At 42.7% G+C, this 18,188-nt stretch overlaps 1 protein-coding gene across 3 annotated transcripts in view; it reads right to left on the reverse strand.

Moving 5' to 3' along the window:
• Nucleotides 1–18,188, reverse strand: part of si:ch211-154o6.3 (uncharacterized protein LOC563854 homolog) — a 26,007-nt gene continuing 7,819 nt past the window's right edge. For all 3 annotated transcript variants that reach the window (XM_053680550.1, XM_053680556.1, XM_017469221.3), the window contains 12 exons: nucleotides 14,449–14,564; nucleotides 13,929–14,083; nucleotides 13,599–13,722; nucleotides 13,361–13,482; nucleotides 13,075–13,161; nucleotides 11,715–11,804; nucleotides 11,204–11,292; nucleotides 9,631–9,859; nucleotides 5,457–5,579; nucleotides 5,186–5,351; nucleotides 406–488; nucleotides 1–255 (listed from right to left, as the gene is read on the reverse strand). In XM_053680550.1, the coding sequence (XP_053536525.1) occupies nucleotides 167–255; nucleotides 406–488; nucleotides 5,186–5,351; nucleotides 5,457–5,579; nucleotides 9,631–9,859; nucleotides 11,204–11,292; nucleotides 11,715–11,804; nucleotides 13,075–13,161; nucleotides 13,361–13,482; nucleotides 13,599–13,722; nucleotides 13,929–14,083; nucleotides 14,449–14,564 (1,473 nt within the window). In that variant the 3' untranslated portion in view covers nucleotides 1–166. The remainder of the gene's footprint in view (nucleotides 256–405; nucleotides 489–5,185; nucleotides 5,352–5,456; nucleotides 5,580–9,630; nucleotides 9,860–11,203; nucleotides 11,293–11,714; nucleotides 11,805–13,074; nucleotides 13,162–13,360; nucleotides 13,483–13,598; nucleotides 13,723–13,928; nucleotides 14,084–14,448; nucleotides 14,565–18,188) is intronic.

An 18,188-nucleotide genomic window follows, 5' to 3' on the forward strand; every position in this document is an offset into this window, starting at 1 on the left:
GTCATAGCATGGCACGTTTATTGGCTCCATGATGCAAGATTTACATGAAGAACAAGCTGTTGTCCATCCGCGCTCTTTGCCCTGCCGCCACCCGCTCAATCTGCTAAACTTCACACCTCACGTTCTAGCTCTTCCTGTCTTGGTCTCTCTCATTTCTCTCTCTCTCTCACTGGAGGACGCAGCGTAGCCACGATGATCCCGACACTTCTTCTCCGTCGCTGGCCGTGGACTCTTCATCTTCATCTTCGTCATCGTCTGATGAAAGAGATGGCTTTCAGTATGTTTTAGCATATACCTCAAGTTAAAAGTCATGACCACTTGCATTATATTACACGTAATTGTAATTAACTATACATACAAAGGTTAAGACATAATCCGTAATAAAGCTGTATCGCCTTTTCTCACCCTCGCTCTCCTCCTGTGAGTCTCCGTCAGATTCCGCGAGTGTACTGTCCAATCGGCTGTCTCGTCTCACGTTTACGTCACCTCTGGAGATCAAATAACAAAGCACAATTGTTAAAAATCCATTAATTGATTACCATCAATTACTTACTGTTAATCCAGCTGAAGCTTCCCTTTATTAGCGCAGATTATGGAAACGATTGAATTAGTTCCCACGGCACTTAAAAATCAGACTTTTCTAAATCCCAGCTATTCATTGGAAAGCATGTTATTTAGGATCGAGAATAAATGATGCAGTAACTAGAGTGAAGCTAATAAGGAAAGGGAATGTAGTTACTAGACTAATGAATGTTAGACTGGATCTGAGAGTTTAAAACGTTAAAGAGTGAAGGCTGACGCACTTGCAACTAACGTGTTAATATCACCTCCTGTGATTGTGCTATTTACAGGAATGTCAAGATGACACCGACGAGGTTTGTGTCCCGACAGCTATTGCCACATCATGACGCAATCAATGAACACCAGGTTCAGGGTTATTATTATCAATAGAAGAATTTAAGTTGTCCGTGCTCTGAACGGGGATTACAGATGCATCCCCAGATAGCATGTGTAAACTGGCCATGAATATTTTTTGCAAGTCAATATTTCAGTCAATACTTCATAATGCATGCTTTATTAAAAGGTCATACTGACAATCCAGTTAAGAGACTGAAAAATCTCGTACTGTATTGTGGGAATACAATACAGTAAGAGATATCAATCATAATATATCATTTATCAACATTAAATGATTAATGGCTTTCAGATTGAATTATATCCCCAAAGTTAGTAGTTGATAGGTCGGAGAATTGCTGTGAACCTGGGAAGGCTCTAAATTCTGCCACGTAAGAGAGGCGGGCAGACCAATCCAAATCGTGAAGCATGGTCAAAACAGGCAAAGGGTCAGGTGATTGGCAAACGGGCATGAAACAGGCAAGGCAAAGCACGAAATGAGAAACAAGATCCAAAACCATGAACCAAAACACAAATACAAAGGCTTGCTACAGTGGTAACACTCACACAATACTTCGCGACGAACAATGAGGCACGAGGGGTTTAAATACTAAACGTAATCAAGGGTGAAACACAAAACTGAGTCCAATGATGACACATACGGGAAACAACCAATAACAATACAGGGGCGGAGACAGGATGTAAAACCATAATAAAACATAACAAAGTGTCAAAAGTAAAGTCAATGTCACCGAAACACCCAGACGTGCACTTCAAGCTTGTGCTTCAGGTTTCAGAGCACACTGCGAGTTCCAGCACTATATGCAAGGGGAAAAATTGTGACAGGAACCGAGGAGCAGGCATGAGGCTGAGGCAGGTTCGTCGGGGTCCCTAGGCAGCACCCGGGTGTGGGAAGCTGGATCGTCAGCTTTGGTGGAACAGGAAGGCAGAGCAACATCCTCAGAGGAACAGGAAGGCAGAGCGACGTCCTCAGCCGAGCAGGGAGGCTGAGTGACGTTGTCCGTCGACTCTGCAGGCTGAACTTAGTTGGCCATGTCAGCAGACTCTGGCGTGAGCAGAACTTGGTTGGCCATGTCAGACCCTCAGACAGGAACATGGCTTGAGAGGCCGTCTCGTTGCCCTCAGACGGGAACATGGCCTGAGAGGCCGTCTCTTCGACCTCAGTCAGCAACATGGCTTGGGAGGTCACCTCGTTGCCCTCGGACAGAAACATAGCTTGAAAGGCTGTCTTATTGCCCTCAGGCAGGAACTTGGCTTGAGAGGCCATCTCTTCGACCTCAGTCAGGAACATGGCTTGGGAGGCCGTCTCTTCAACCTCAGGCAGGAACAAGGCTTGGGAGGCCGTCTCATCGGCCTCAGACAGGAACATGGCTTGGGAGGCCATCTCATCGGCCTTCAACTGGAACTTGACGTCAGTGGTCGCCTTGTTGAGCCCCGACGGGAGTTCTGGAGATCCATGTTGACCTCCAACTGGGGCTCTGGAGCTGAGGTCTTTTCATTAACCTCATGCTTGAACTCTTGATATAAGACCCCCTCGTGGGTCTCATGTTGGAATGCTGGGGACGAAGTCGCCACGTTGACCTCCAACAGGAGTTCAGCATGTGAGACCACCTCATCAGTCTCATGCTGGAACTCTTGGGAGGAGGTCGCCACGTTGAACTCCGGCTGGAACTCGGCATGTGAGACCACCTGGTGGGTCTCAGGCTGGAGCTCTGGAGACGAGGACGCCATGTTAACCTCTGGCTGGAGCTCTGTGGATGAGACCACATTGTGGGTCTCAGGTTGGAGCTCTGGAGACAAGGCCACCATGTTGACCTCCGGCTGGAGCACTGTGGGTGAGTCCACCTCGCAGGTCTCAGATTGGAGCTCTGGAGACGAGGTCGCCATGTTGACCTCTGGTTGGAGCTCGATAGGTGAGACCACCTCGTGGATCTCAGGTTGGCGCTCTGGAGTCGAGGTCACCAGTCGAGGCCCCCCCAAAAGATGTTCCACGTTGGATCCTAGACTCACAAACATCATTTTAAATAGTCCCACAAACAGAGTTACATTCTCAAGTTCCCTGGATCCCTTGGCCACGAGGAGCTGCACCCACTGGTGGGCTGGGCTGAAGAGCCGGGACCACATGAACTTGAGCTATCGTTTCTCGTCAAACTTGGGGTCTGCTAAGCTGGCAGTCAACAAGAAAATATTCAGGGTTGCCAAAAAAGCCATCATACAGATCTGGGAGATCTATGATAGTCCACTGGGGAAATTGGATCGAATCCAAAGCTGGGGACGGTTTGCTTAGTTTCCCTAGCGTGACGTCTCCTCCGTCTTCCTGCTGCATCCATGTTGGGGCGAAGTATTCTGTCACGTAATGGAGGCTGAGATGGATGTAAGTGCAGATAAGAGCTTTAATAAAGAGAGGCAGGCAGACAAATCCAAATCGTGAAGCACTAGCATGGTCAAAACAGGCAAAGGGTCAGGCGGTCGGCAAACGGGCACGGAACGGACAAGGCAAAGCAGGAAACGAGAAACAAGAAATGATCAAAAACAATGAACCGAAACACGAGGAACAAAATGCAAAGGCTTGGTATGGTGGTAACAACACTTTACGACGAACAATGAGACACGAGGGCTTTAAATACGCAAAACAGCTGAGTACAATGATGACACATAAGGGCAGAGACAGGACATAAACCATAACAAAACACACGTGTCAAAAGTAAACAAAGTCAATGTCACTGAAAAACCCAAGTGTGCGCTAGTGCTTCAAGTTCGCACTTCGGGTTTCAGAGCACGCTGCGAGCTCCAGCGCTTTCCGCGAGGGGAAATCGTGACAAATACTCTATCCTGTATACATAATCTCTATCAAGATATATTTCCAGCGTATATCTCGACCAGGTTTCTAAAAGCAAGCAAATTTACAAAATGTCAAACACAGCTATGGTAATATTCTTAGAGTAAGAGTATATGCATACTCAGTGAGCGGTAGTTATGCTCGGAGAACTCAAATAACTACTCTTTGTAGAGTAGTGTTGAGCAGAAAAACAACTCAGAATGCCTAACCTATCCTTTTTCTGTTCCACTTATACACAGGGTCACGGGGGAGCCTGGAGTCTATGCCACACAAGGCAGGGGACACCCTGGACGGGTGCAAACCCATCACATGGCACAACCGCACACACACTATGGACAATTTACAGATTCCAATCGGCCTACAACACATGTCTTTGGACTGGGGGAAGAAACCAGAGTACCTGGAGGAAACCCCCAAAGTACAGGGAGAACATGCAAACTCTGTGCACTCAGGGCAGAACTGGGAATCGAACCCCTGACCGTGGAGGTGAAAGGCAACCATGCTGACCACTAAGCCACCACGCCTAACGTCGTGGAAAGGCTACAACAGCAGAAGGCTACATCAGGTTCCACACCTGTCAGCCAAGAACAGGATTCTGAGGCTACAGTGGGCACAGGCTCACGGAAACTAGACACATCTCAAATGGGACATGCGGATGGTAGGGTCGCAATTTGGTATCATGTCGAAAGTTCAGGCTGGTGGAGGCAGTGTAATGGTGTGGGGAATGTTTCATTGGCACACACTGGGACCCTTAATACCAACTTGAGCACTGTTTGAATGACACATTGAAACATGTGAATTATTGTTGCTGACCATGTGCATCTCTTTATGGCAATAATTTACCCATATTATAATGGCTGCATCCAGCATCATACAGGGCCATGTCACAAAGCCCAAGTAGTCCATGAACATGACAATGAATTTAGCGTACTTCACTGGCCTTGCTATTCACTAGACCTGAATCCAACAGAGCACCTGTGGGATGTAGTAGAACAAGAGATTTGCAGCATGAATAGTTGACAAATCTGCAGCAATTATATTTTGCTTACCAAGCAAAAAAAAAAAAAACTCCTGGCATTTGCAAATCCAAAATTCGAACGGCTGAACAGAAGCACTAATAAAATAAAGCAGAGACAGAAACTACAATATCCTTCCCACACATGAAATGAGAGCATGACCATTGTGCTTTCTTGACATTTAGCTGAGGATGAATATGGCATAATAATCTTGACACAAATTTCATACATAATTGTACCACTCCGGAACATGTCAGAGTAATAATATATGCAGAGTATAAAAGTAAAGACTTGGGGTATGATGAACTGTGAAAGGCTTTAAACGTCAGGGTCTAATGTGTTCGAACGTATTGCAGATCACAGCAGTGAAATCCGAAGAGGATCATGGGTTAGGTTCAGAAGTTGAACACCACACCTCTTTTTGACATTTCCTGGAAGCTGTTCCCAAACTGTGAGCTCACGGCCGCCTGTAACCCAGCGATGACCCCCACTAGGTGTGACCCATGCCGCAAAACAAAGGAGTCGTGGTAAATCTGAGCTGGAGATTGAGACGAGGTACCTACATTGTGGAAGAGAAAATACTGAGATAGAGAGAGAGAGAGAGAGAGAGAGAGAGAGAGAAAGGTGATGGGTGTTAAACTGTTAAAATTAACATTCAGAAAGATATCATGAGGATTCTCATTTACAGTTTAGAGTACTCTCTCCGCTGGTGAGGTCAAAGCATGAGCCAACTAGAACCCCTGGTATTTGATTGACACAATCTGTGACGCCAGCAGTGCTGCTGTGATTGGTCAGTCTCCTCATTGTGCCTAAGAGAGATGACAAACGGAGAGAAAACAAAACGCACCATTTTCAGTCCAAAAATACTGCGTGTGCATATGATTGCAGATCGCTCGTATACTAAATGTAACTTAAATTAAGAACAGAATGCAGAAACTGTTTTGAAAATGGCATCATTTGTCTCTGTAGAATAAATGGCTTCTTAGCTCTGCTAAGGGGTTGTTTTTTTTTTTCTCCTCCGTCTTTAATGCATCACTTCAAAAGCACATGTGCTCCTGCAGCATATGAAATGATAATGATGAACTACCATCATTACCGCACTTTGCATTCTCAATTAGATCATCACATTACATTGCACGCATTCCTACGACCAGCTCTGATTTATCTGCTAGAACTGTTTATGGATTTTGGGACAATATCATTCTACAGAAGAAATATTCCATGATCCCAGAGAGAGAGAGAGAGAGAGAGTGACAGAGAGGAGATTAAAAGGAAAACGCTCTGCATGTTGTAAAATCCTGCTGCCCTCGAGCGAAGAGCTTCCTTCTTGCTTTTCTTCTGCCTGTGCTCTCTGAGCCGCTGGCACTTTAGTGCATCAGTTGTGGCATTGCTGAAAGCAAGCATCCCCTGCCATGACGCCTTCCATTAATAAATCCATTACATAGCCTTAGGTCAGGGAACAAATGTGTGTCTATTGTGGACGACAAAAATATTGAACACAGCAGGATTCGGCCAAGCAGATAAAAGAGGCCTTTTATGGAAGGAGATGCTAATGGGAAGTGTGTGAGCTGAAAGCTTAACAGGATACTTACTGCAGCCCCACTGAGGGATCCTCCAGTTATTTGGTATAAAACAAATATTGTCCATTTAAAGGATACCTTTAATATGAACCATCATCTAATATTGCTGTAGAAGATGTGTGTATCGCTGACGTCACCGCTTTCAGCACAAGGAGAGCATAACGGTGGATTTTTAACCCGTTGGTCAGCTGCAGCAACGCTAACAGGAAATGTGTGTAGGTAGAATAGGATGTCTGGGTTTAATGGGTTAATAGAGACTCTAATAAAGAGCCTTAGAATCATCTTTGACAATTTGTTTAGCACACATCCTTTGAAAAATGTATAAGTTTGCTAGTTTCTTAACTAGCCGACTTGCTAATTACTCAGCAGGTGTAGTAGCTAGCAGTGGGAGCATATCTAGGGTCCTATGTTCCACAGATTTATATGGCACACAATGAACACATGAAAAAGGTTCCTATGTTCCCCAGCTCTATATAGCACTTAAAGGGAACCTGAAAAACATGTTCCCAGCTCCGTATTCGCTAAATATGACATGGGTTATTGTGGGAACTCGTCAAAGGGGTTTTCTGACTCCAGCATCGCTGTATGGATTTCAATATAACAGGTCTAGACTTAAGGGAACTAAACAAAAGGTCATAGCTTTCTTAGGTGAAAACTAGTCTAGTGTGTTTTTGAATCTAACTCTCATGATATCATGACTTACAACCCCAATTCTGAAAAAGTTGGGACAGTATGGAAAATGCCAATAAAAACAAAGAGGAGTGATTCGTAAATGTACTTTGACTTGTATTTAAACAAAAAAAAACGTATAAAGACCAGGTATTTGATGTTTTCCTTCATCGACTGCATAGTTTTTGGAAGGAAAACGTTTATTTTGAAATTGATGCATGCAAAAATACGTTCCCAAAAATTTGGGACAATTTAGGATTAATAACGAGGTGACGAATTGAAATAAGATGGCGATGTGAAACAGGCGAGTATATAAGGAGACTCAAAAACAGGCCTAGTCCTTCAAGAGCAACGATGGGTCGAGGCTCGCCAATCTGCCAACAGCTGCATCAGCGAATAATCCAATATTTTGAGGACAACATTCCCCAAAGACAAATCAGTAGGATCTTGGGCATTGCACCTTGCACCTCACAATGCACAATATAATTAAAAGATTCAAGGAATCAAGTCAAATCTCGGTGTGTAAAGGGCGAGGCTGAAAACCAGTTCTGAGTGCGTGTGATCTCTGATCACTCAGACGTCACTGTCTTAAAAACCAGCATTAGTCTGTAATGCATGTCCTGACATGGGCTCGGGAATACTTTGGTAAACCTGTCAGTCAACACCATTCGGCGTTGCATCCACCGATGCACGTTAAGGCTTTACTATGCAAAGCAGAAGCCAAACATCAACACTGTCCAGAAGCGGCGCCGACTTCTCTGGGCTCGGTCTCATCCGAGATAGAAAGTAGCAAAGTGGAATCGTGTTTTGTGGTCCGATGAGTCAGCATTTCACATAGTTTTTGGACGAAACAGCCGTCGTGTTCTCCACAAAGAGGAAAAGGACCGTCCAAGCTGTTATCAGCATCAGGTCCAAAAGCCAGCGTCTGTCATGGTATGGGGGTGCGTCAGTGCCCATGGCATAGGTAACTCGCATATCTTGGGGGGAACCATTAATGCAGAAAGATATGTACACATTTTGGAGCAACATATGCTGCCATCCAGAGCAGAACAACGCTAAACCACATTCTGCCTGGATTATAAGCGCATGGTTGCGTAAGCAGAGAGCTAGCATGGCCTGCCTGCAGTCCTGACCTGTCTCCGATTGAGAATGTGTGGTGAATTATGAAGCGCAAAATAAGGCAACTAAGGCCCATATAGCTGCGCAGCTGAAGCAATGCATAATGGATGAATGGGGGAAAATTCCGCTTGCTAAACTTAACCATCTGGTGTCTTCAAACGCTTAAGTGTTATTAAAAGAAAAGGTGATGTTACACAGTGGTAAACAGTCGACTGTCCCAGCTTTTTTGGAATGTGTTGCAGTCATCCGATTTTAAATCGGTGTATAATTTCAAAAATAAATTCAATTCACAAAGTAAGATATCATATGTTATGTTTTCAATATAGTACAGTGTGAACGGAATCTTCAAATGACTCTTTTTGCTTGTTTTTTTTGCATTTCCCATACTGTCTTAACTTTTTCAGAATTGGGTTTGTATGTATTTAATTTAATCTAGTTTGTTTTTGCCTCCAAATATGCTGGTGTATCTTTTCTGCATTCATTTGTTCATGCATGGAGTTGAACTGTATGAATGCAAGAATGTATGAATGTAGACTAACAGCTATTTTTAGAGCAGCACAACTGAGGGGTCAGTGTGTGCAACCTAGTTCATTTTCCACTTTTCATAAAAGTGTGAAGGATGGATTTGAATGGTTTTATGTAGTCCTGACTACTTAATGTGTGTGAACAGAATATTGAACTGGGGAACAGAGGACCATGGGAACATCGGAATGACCCCGTTAGCAGTAATGAACTTGCATTAACAGTCATATATAGCTGGAGTGGTTAGCTACAGACTGTATGCTAACGTGAAATGATGCAAAGATTTGAATTTCGTTTCATTTTGAAATCATGAAAAGTATTTTAGTGCTGTTTACATTTGATGCCATTTTCCTTTTTATTTTGAGAGAAAACTGAAGTTTACAGCTAGCAGTTTCAATTATTAATATGTTCCTGAAACTGTGTTAAGTAATCTTAGACAGAATTGCTGATGTGGTTTGTGACACTGTATGAGAGGCTTTTATCTAGAAAAGAAAAAAAAAAAGAAAGAAAAAAGACAAAAGGATGTCGCAGAGCTGAAAACTGTAGTGCCAGCAAGTTTAAAGTCAGAATCAGATTTTCATCTCAGCAGAATCAGGTAGGAGGTGCAGCAGATTTACAGGGTTTGAAGGCATAATTGTATATTAGACATGACTCAGATGATGATATCATTCAAACTTGAATGCTTTTTTTTTTTTTTTTTGTTTAACTTATTCTGCTATTTTATAAACAAGATTGTTATTATATGCAAGTGTGTGATGATGTAGGTATGCAGATTGCACAGTGCTAAACTGAAGGCTATAAGCTTCCCTTATGTGTTAGCTCCATTAGTATCATAGCCACAGTGCAAAGCTAAGCTTGGAATAACAAACATGACTTAGCTTACAGGTAGCATTTGGGGAAAGAGGGAGATTGAGTATTATAGTGTGTTAGTGTTAAAGTGTGTATAACATGTTAGTGCTGGAGCTCATACCTGTTCTCCAGTTGAGCACTCGGATACTGGATCTCCCATTGGCCAGAAAGATGTGGTCGCCTCGGGCACTCAGTCTCAGCCTCCCATTGACCTCATCAACCCTGCTACAACCAGTGACCTCTGACCCCCACTGCTGCAGCTGGTTTAGGGGCTCCACTGCTCCATCACACACCTCCCATACACACACGCTCCCATCTGTCGAGCCACTGAACACCAGAGGACCGTGCGACTGTGGACACGGAGAAGATCACAGTCCCAGAGGCTCCATAAAACTCAGTAGTACAAAAATAACATTACTACTACTACTACTAATAATAATAATAATACTGCTACTATAACTATTAATACTATTACTACTACTGCTACTATTAATACTACTACTTCTACTATTACTATTAATACTACTACTGCTGCTGCTACTATTACTACTACTGCTACTATTACTACTGCTACTATCAATACTACTACTACTGTTACTATTAATACTACAACTACTGCTGCTACTATTAATACTACTACTGCTACTATTAATACTACTACTACTACTGCTACTATTATTACTGCTACTATCAACACTACTACTACTGCTACTATCAACACTACTGCTACTGTTACTATTAATACTACTACTACTACTACTATTAATACCACTGCTATTACTACTACTCCTACGGCTACTATAAATACTACTACTACTGCTGCTACTATTACTATTAATACTACTACTGCTACTATTAATGCTACTACTGCTACTACTACTGCTACTATTAATACTTTTGCTGCTTCTACTTTTACTAGTTTTATTACAAATGAAAAGTAACAATTCTCCTAATAAATGGAGCATATATGCTCATGCTAGGCTGAGTTTGATTAAACAGACCCTTGGTGGCTCTTTCTGAATAGCCTGGATGATTTTCTCAAATGTCTTCCGGAAGTTTCACAGCCATGTGAACATAATGGGCAGAGTTTATTACTGACTTCATTTCTAACCCTGAAATGTCAAGAGCTGATTTTCGGAAGCAAGGCGAACTCAGACCTAGTTTATTCAAATATACTGTATAACATTTAGCAAATAGGATACAGATAGCAAATTAGGAACTTGATAAGATTTTATGCGTTAAGCAAGTATGCATTAAAGTATTTATTTTGCTTACAGAACAGAAGCAGCACAGAGGGAGTGACCGCTGCTGTTACCTTGCTATCAGTGGTCCAGCTGGCCAGTGGACTGATGCAGCTACGGACTACCAGATAAAAAGTAGCATAACTGCATGGGTGGTACTCTTTTCAATATTATTACGATAGCATTATTATTCATCATGTTATATAGCAGATAGTGACTTTCACTTTCTGCTGTATAACAGACAAATAGCTGTAATAACAGTAATAATAAACACATCAAGCGAGATAGGGATTGAATGTTTGGACTTTCTCAGAAGAGCGGTCTTCAAGTTTGGCTTTGGCATCGAAGCGTGAAAGCTGAATATTAAAATGTGATAAAATGCACTGGGCTGATGCCACTTGAACACAGAGGCGTTGTGTTAGACAAGGCGCTGTTGCCATGGCACCCACCCACCTGTAGTGTCGTGACAGCATCCAGGTGCGCGTTGACTGATTGACAGTTCTCCTGAGAGAGCCAGTCCCACACTTGCAGTTTCCCAGCATCTGTCACACAGTCAAAGACCCGCTGCTGACTCATACGCAGACAATGACCAAGCGTACACAAAGCTATACCTAACTACAGTGCTGTGATTTCTTCTGTTTTTATGTATATCTCATACTAAATAGTTGTAGACTGTCGAACGAAATACAACATAAAACAAAGGCAACCTGAGTAAACACAGTACAGGCTTTATTTTTTTCCCCCTTAAACTTAAAATATGGTTGTGCCACCTTTAGCAGCAATTACTGCAACCATATCAGCAAATACTTTTTCACAGCACTCTATGTTTCCCCTTTATACACATCGCCAATCTATATACTGATTCCCATCTATACACATAGATATTCTTTGCTTATAGCTATATGCATGCACACACTCTCGCACGTCACGCTTCTACACAATCTCACATGTACAGTACCCTCACCTGAGCCTGTCACAATGTAGCCCTCCCACTCCGCTATGAAGCAAAGGCTTGTGACGGCATTAAAAGTGTAAATTGATTTCACGCACTGGCCTGGCAAGGAGACAGACACACAGCAGGTTATATGCCAAGCATCAAGAATATACTGAGGTATTTATATATATATATATTCATGAGTGGTGTATACATTATTCAATGTTAACTGTAATTATTTACATCCGTTCTTTATTTACTATATAGGCATTGGGGATGTGCAGGCGTATTGAAATGAACTGTTTTGTTCATTTATGAACAAATGTGAGGCGCCGGTATTCCAATACTGAAATTCCTACTCGGATATTCATTAAGCCATACATCGAAGTGAAATCTGTCAGTATTTTGATACAAACAGCAGAACAGTTGTGGTGTGTAAGTAAGAGGTGCACTGGGACTACGCACGATTTCATATGCTGCTAGATATGAAGCTTGATAATAAATATCCAATAGCATCCAGTACCACTCTATTCAATGTCTTAAATGGCATTAGACAGAAAATCAGGTACCTTGGGTTGAAGGATAAGGTTATTTTACACCAGATGTGCCAAAATCATTTTACATTTCTGTGCTCAATTTTAATGCATTTCTGTGTTTTCACTAGCTTAGTAAATATAACTGAAGATATTTCACCGGTGTACTGAATATAACATGGAAATATCTGTAGTGACATTTTATTATGAACGTGTGCATTGCCACTATGAATTCTAATGAGATTTTTAGGCATCCCGTCTGTACCCTTGGAAGCTCTGTGGCAGTTTGAACTGTCATATAGTTTGAATTTTAACCGATGCCTGTGCACTCACTGCTACGTTAGAGCTACAGGCTGAAAATATTAAGGTGATATTCAGTAAAGCTTTAAAAAAAAAAAAAATAAATAAATAAAAGAAGAAGAAAATTGTCAATTTTCAATATCTGCTCATTATTTCTCTATATTACGTCTATCGAACATACCGTATAAACACATGTGCCGTCAGCCACGGGAGAAACGCTTCATTGCGGTGGAAAATGATCATCGATTATGCCATATTAAATACGCCTTTCCATCCCTCTCCTAGCGGTTAGTCGAATATCCATTTTTATTAACTCTAACAGATATCTGAATGAAAATAAATAGGCAGAAGGCCCAGCCCTAAGACGCAGATGTTTGCGTAATTATCATAATAATACCTTCATGACATCATCAAAACAATGCATCAATAAAAAAAAGATACGATCTACTGTAGTGTGTAACTAGGCAACGGTCATGTGCATGGAAGGTATGGTTCGTGGAGAGACTGAGGTCCGGATTAATCGACGGATGGGATTAAAAACGTTGCGTGTGACTCACCAGAACTCAGAGTCCATATTCGTACACAGCAGTCGGTGGAGCCACTTAGGATGAACCTCTCCGTCTCAGACAGATGCAGAGCAGATGCTAGAGAGAGAGAGAGAGAGAGAAAGGGCAGTTTGCCAAAGAGCATGATTATAAGAGCAAAGTGAAGAAAATATAGATGCACATGCAAAGGAGAAAATTCAGACAGGACAGAAGAGGTGGGTAAAATGTCAGGGAAATGAATGGACATGTGAGAAGTTGTCAATTATATTTCTATGTGTGTGTATGTCTGTGTGTTTACCTAATTTCCTGCAGTACTCTGAAGGTGGTGTATTAACACAAGTGACGCCCCCGCTGTGACCTCCGAGATTGCGCTGCTCCGTTGCCGTGGGAACGTGCCACACCTTCACTGTGGTATCACGACTTGTGGAAGAGTATAGCATGAAGCTGTGATTTCACGGTCTATAGATCACAAATCCTATATATTTACTCATAAAAAAAAATAAAATCAAAATCAAAATAAAAAACCCTTCCAGTACCTGCCAGAAATCACAAGATTGTCTACGGCGGCTACGCAAGTGATGATGTCACTGTGACCTTTTAGAATCCTGAGGCGAAACTTGGCCTTTTCCCACAATGCTTTAAGAGATGAGAATTCTGTGTCTGGAATGGAAATATGGATAGTGAAAGATGCCTCATTTTTCCAGTCTAGAATACAAGGAAATTTTATCCTATATTTGTGTTTTTTATATATATATATATATATATATATATATATTACACGACAGAATCGGAAATAGATACACTAGGCTGAGATGTGGAGTTTTCGGATGTCTGCGCATGAATGAATGGAGGCGTGTGTGTTTGACCTGGGTCTGGGAGCCTCTGGCTTTGTCCTCCACCCTCTCTCTCTTTTATCTCCTCCTCCGCTCCACTTTTCCCCTTGTCCTGCTTTTCTCGGTGGTCTTCACGCGCTAGCTTCACAGCCGGAGTGTGATCTGTGTGATGCTCTGTTCCAGTCTCTCTATGGCCAACAACAGCAAACAACAGAATGAAGCGACGCAGAACGTTCACTCGTTCATCTTCAGTAACTGCTTTATCCTGGTCAGGGTTGCGGTGGATCAGGAACCGGAGCATGAGGCGGGAATACGTGCTAGATGGGACTATCAGCCAGACTATCACGGGACATTACATTCATACTCCACTGTTGGAGTGTGTGTGTGTGTGTGTGAACATCCTCTACATAACTTTCTACAAAAAATGTAGGAATGACTGTGGAGCGCCAGTAAGACAGAAAGAGGAGGAGTATCTGTGGGCAACAGGTGCAAACATGCAAACACACACACACACACACTCAAACACACACTCTTCAATCTCTCTCACGCTTACACTTGTCTTTTCATTTTATCCTCCTCTTCACCCACAATACCGTGGGTTTGCTGCAGGCCGGAAAGATGCAGCAGGAGCTCGGCCAATCTGCTGCGAAGCTCCTCCTTCTTTGAGACCTGAGACAGGGAAAGAAAGAAAGAAAGAAAGAAAGAACGAATTAAATAATTAAATGAGAATCAGGCAACTAAAAACAATTAGCATGATTACAGCTGCTATGTTACGTTTCGAAATTCAAACAGTTCATCTGTGGAAAAAGTGGTAGATACACTCACTGGTCCCTTTAATAGGAACACCTGTACACCTACTCAATTATCTAGCAGGGCCGGGGGGGGTTGGGGGGGGTAAGTGATCTCAGTAACTTTGACCATAGCATGGATATAAGTGCCGGATAGGCTGGTTTGAATAACTCAGACGCTGCTGATCTCCTGAGATCTGTAGCACTCTGGAAAGTTTACATACAATAGTGCGAAAACAAAAAACATCCAGTGAGCAGCAGTCTTGTGGGCGAAAACGCCTTGTCGATGTAGAGATCAAATACTGGTCAGGGTCACGGTGGATCAGGAACCGGAGCAGGAGGCGGGAATACATGCTAGATGGGAAGCCAGACTATCACAGGACATTACATTCATACTCCACTTTTTGTTGGCCAGTTGACGGGGACAACATGGGCACAGGGTCATTGAAAGCGGGCTGTTGAGGATTGGAAACAGACCGGGTAATGTTTTTCATTTCTTTAACTGACCGGTTGCGACGAGCCTGTGCCCGCTGTAGTCTCTTTCTTAGCTGACACCAGTGGAACCCCATGTGGTCTTTTGCTGTTGTAGCCCATCTGCTTTAAAGTTTGATGTTTCGTGAGTTAAAAAAAACCAAAAAAAAAGCGTGTAGGAAAGGAAGTGTAAGAACGGATGTATGACGTACGTACTGTCATTAAAGCTACAGATTTTGACATGATTTTGCAATCACAAGGATTTCCTTTTTATCTATCGAATCGGATGGTGATATGAGGGTATGAGGGAAAGCAATGCCCAATAAATGTGCTTCTGGATATCATGATGAATTTCCGTCTTTAAATGGACGCTGCACAGGGTGATCAGTATGATAACCTGATATCCATGTCAGAAACCTGCTGTTCTCTATTTTGTGCGGAAAATATAATTCGGCCAGATCTGGCTTTCATAGCTCATGGTGCTCCCGGTGTTGTTCGTTAACCATATTCATGCACTGTAGGTTGTGCCCGAGTGACTGGCTCCGCATTATTGTTTGAATGCAGCACCAAACTGTTCCAGAATAAACATCACAAAACTGCACTATCTGAACAGTGTCAAGAGCATCCTTTGTATTCATATTCTTACATCTCTTAGCACATAGAATTGTGAATCATTAACGCTGACCATTGCCTGCTTGTCATCACTGACATTTAACTTGGACTCCGCTGCTCGCCCCCGTCCGAGCGGCTCCTCGGAGAATTACTCGTAGAGAGCGAGCACCTTCGAGCTTTCGGTGTAAGCCGGCTGAACCTGCCTTTATGTAAAGTAGATGCCTTCTGGGCTCTGTAATCAAGAGCGAAAAGTTTAAACACAGTCCAGCTGCATTAACGAAAAAGTAATCTTATCTAAATGCCTCTAACAATGTGGTTGTGTGCACAAGCATTAAAAGTGCAGGCTATAAACAAGGAAGTAGTAAAGTGCAGGCCTGATTAGATAAGCCTGGAATTACGGCAGAGCTATTCATATGTAAGGAATAAACCATGACGAGTTGTTATAGGAACATAATCCATACCATTTCCTCCCTGAATAACAGCAAGTGCTTTAGTCCTCTTAGACTACAGGGTATTCATTCACCAACACTTAGAAATGTTAATTTATTCAGGAATGACACATTGCAGAGGCACGGTGGCTTAGTGGTTATCACTAAGTTTGCCTCGCACCTCCGGGGCTGGGGGTTCGAATCGCACCTCCACCCTGTGTGTGCGGAGTTTGCACGTTCTCCCTGTGCTTCGGGGGTTTCCTCCGGGTACCCTGGTTTCCTCCCCAGTCCAAAAACATGCAATGTAGGCTGACTGGCGTTTCCAAATTGTCCGCAGCGTGTGAATGTGTGAGATTGTGCTCCGCGATGGGTTTGCACACCGGCCATTTTCCCTAGGATAGTCGCCAGGCTCCCCTGATATGGAACACGGAAGGATGGATGACACATTGCACTTTTTAAGCAAGTTAGCTCCTGTTATCACTTACGTCATAGCAGCTATAAACACCTTCCCTCACCAGCCTCTATTTTATTCTCTCTCGTGTACTTAATAAGACAAAAAAACAACAACGCGCCGTGTTATGTTACCGAAAAAAAACCCCCAGAACGCGCAAATTCCTGTCCTGAATACCTTCCGCTGGCAGAAAACCTTACAGACGTCTTCCATAAATGTTAAATGAATGTCTCCATAAAGAAAACATCAGCGTGAAAAACGATTTGTTTTCCTCTATTTAAATAAAAACAGGTTTTCTTAATCCGTGCATTGTTCAGCTTAGATTACATGGCCTTACAAATCCCCGTGACTGAATTGTTGCAACGGAAACAATGACGTTTTAAAACGAGCACATTAATATAAACCTGCAATTTGTGGTACAGCCAGAACTGCTGTCAGAGCGGCAGTTATGGAAAATTAATGCACACCTTTTGATTTGAGAATTTAACAGCTCTGTAATATAAAATCGTATTTATAAGATATTAGCAAGAGTAGAAAAGACTGATGTCAAACCGAAAGTTTCACTGTTGAACCGTTTAGAAACTCTATGACGGCCTCTTGCTGTGTGCATTACTTGGTGCTCTTTACTAAACACTCGTCAACTATCTCACACTTGCTTCTAATCAATGACTACGTTCACATGGACAGCGGTAATCGAATTATTGACCTTATTCTGAATAAGACAATATTCTGATTACGGTGTTTACATGAGTCGCTTTTTAGAATACTCCTGTCATGTTCCCGTTTTACATGTTATACAACATAGATCGATCAACTGCACACGTCATTACGTCCCCGCGCCACGCCGTCCGACGTCCCTCCAGAATTTCACGAATCGACATACAGTTCGTCTTCGTTATGCTACCGTATACAGTTTTGTGTGTTTTTATTTAATTTTTTACGAACGCTTCAAGTGCGGTTAATTATTTGTCATGCTGTACGTGCAAATAGACGACTGATTGAAGCCGTGGGCTGCGTCCCAAACCGCGTACTTACCGTCTATATAGTAGCCGAGATACATGTATTTCTCCTACTACAGGCCTTATAGTAGGCAAGTATGCGGTTTGGGACGCAGCCGTGCGCTCTCGTTTGCTGTAAAACGTTTGAGCGCTGTCGTGTGTGTACGTGTCCTGTCGCAAAATGCGGTGAAAACTCACACGACGTTAATAGTGTGATTAAGGTGTGTACACGTCTGTAACGCACGTCGATAAAGCGACTAAAACAGGAATACTCCACATGTCTTAATTCCATTTGTGTTTACTCAGAGTATGAGTTTAGTCGGATTAAGGTCATCAATAATCGTTGTTTACATGCTAGTTTCTTAATCAGAGTATCGTCTTAATCGGGTTAATATCGGATTATCGTTGTCCATGTAAACGCACTGAGTTGGTGGAAATGTTGTCCTCTAGTCCTCTGTCCTTAATGTTTCTACACTTAGAAAGGCTTCTGCGCCACGTCTAAGTCGCTTTGGATAAAAGCATCCGCCCGATTATTTCCTACGAAT

This window comes from Ictalurus punctatus, chromosome 1 (assembly GCF_001660625.3).
Source record: "Ictalurus punctatus breed USDA103 chromosome 1, Coco_2.0, whole genome shotgun sequence".
In the NCBI taxonomy this organism is placed as follows: domain Eukaryota; kingdom Metazoa; phylum Chordata; class Actinopteri; order Siluriformes; family Ictaluridae; genus Ictalurus; species Ictalurus punctatus.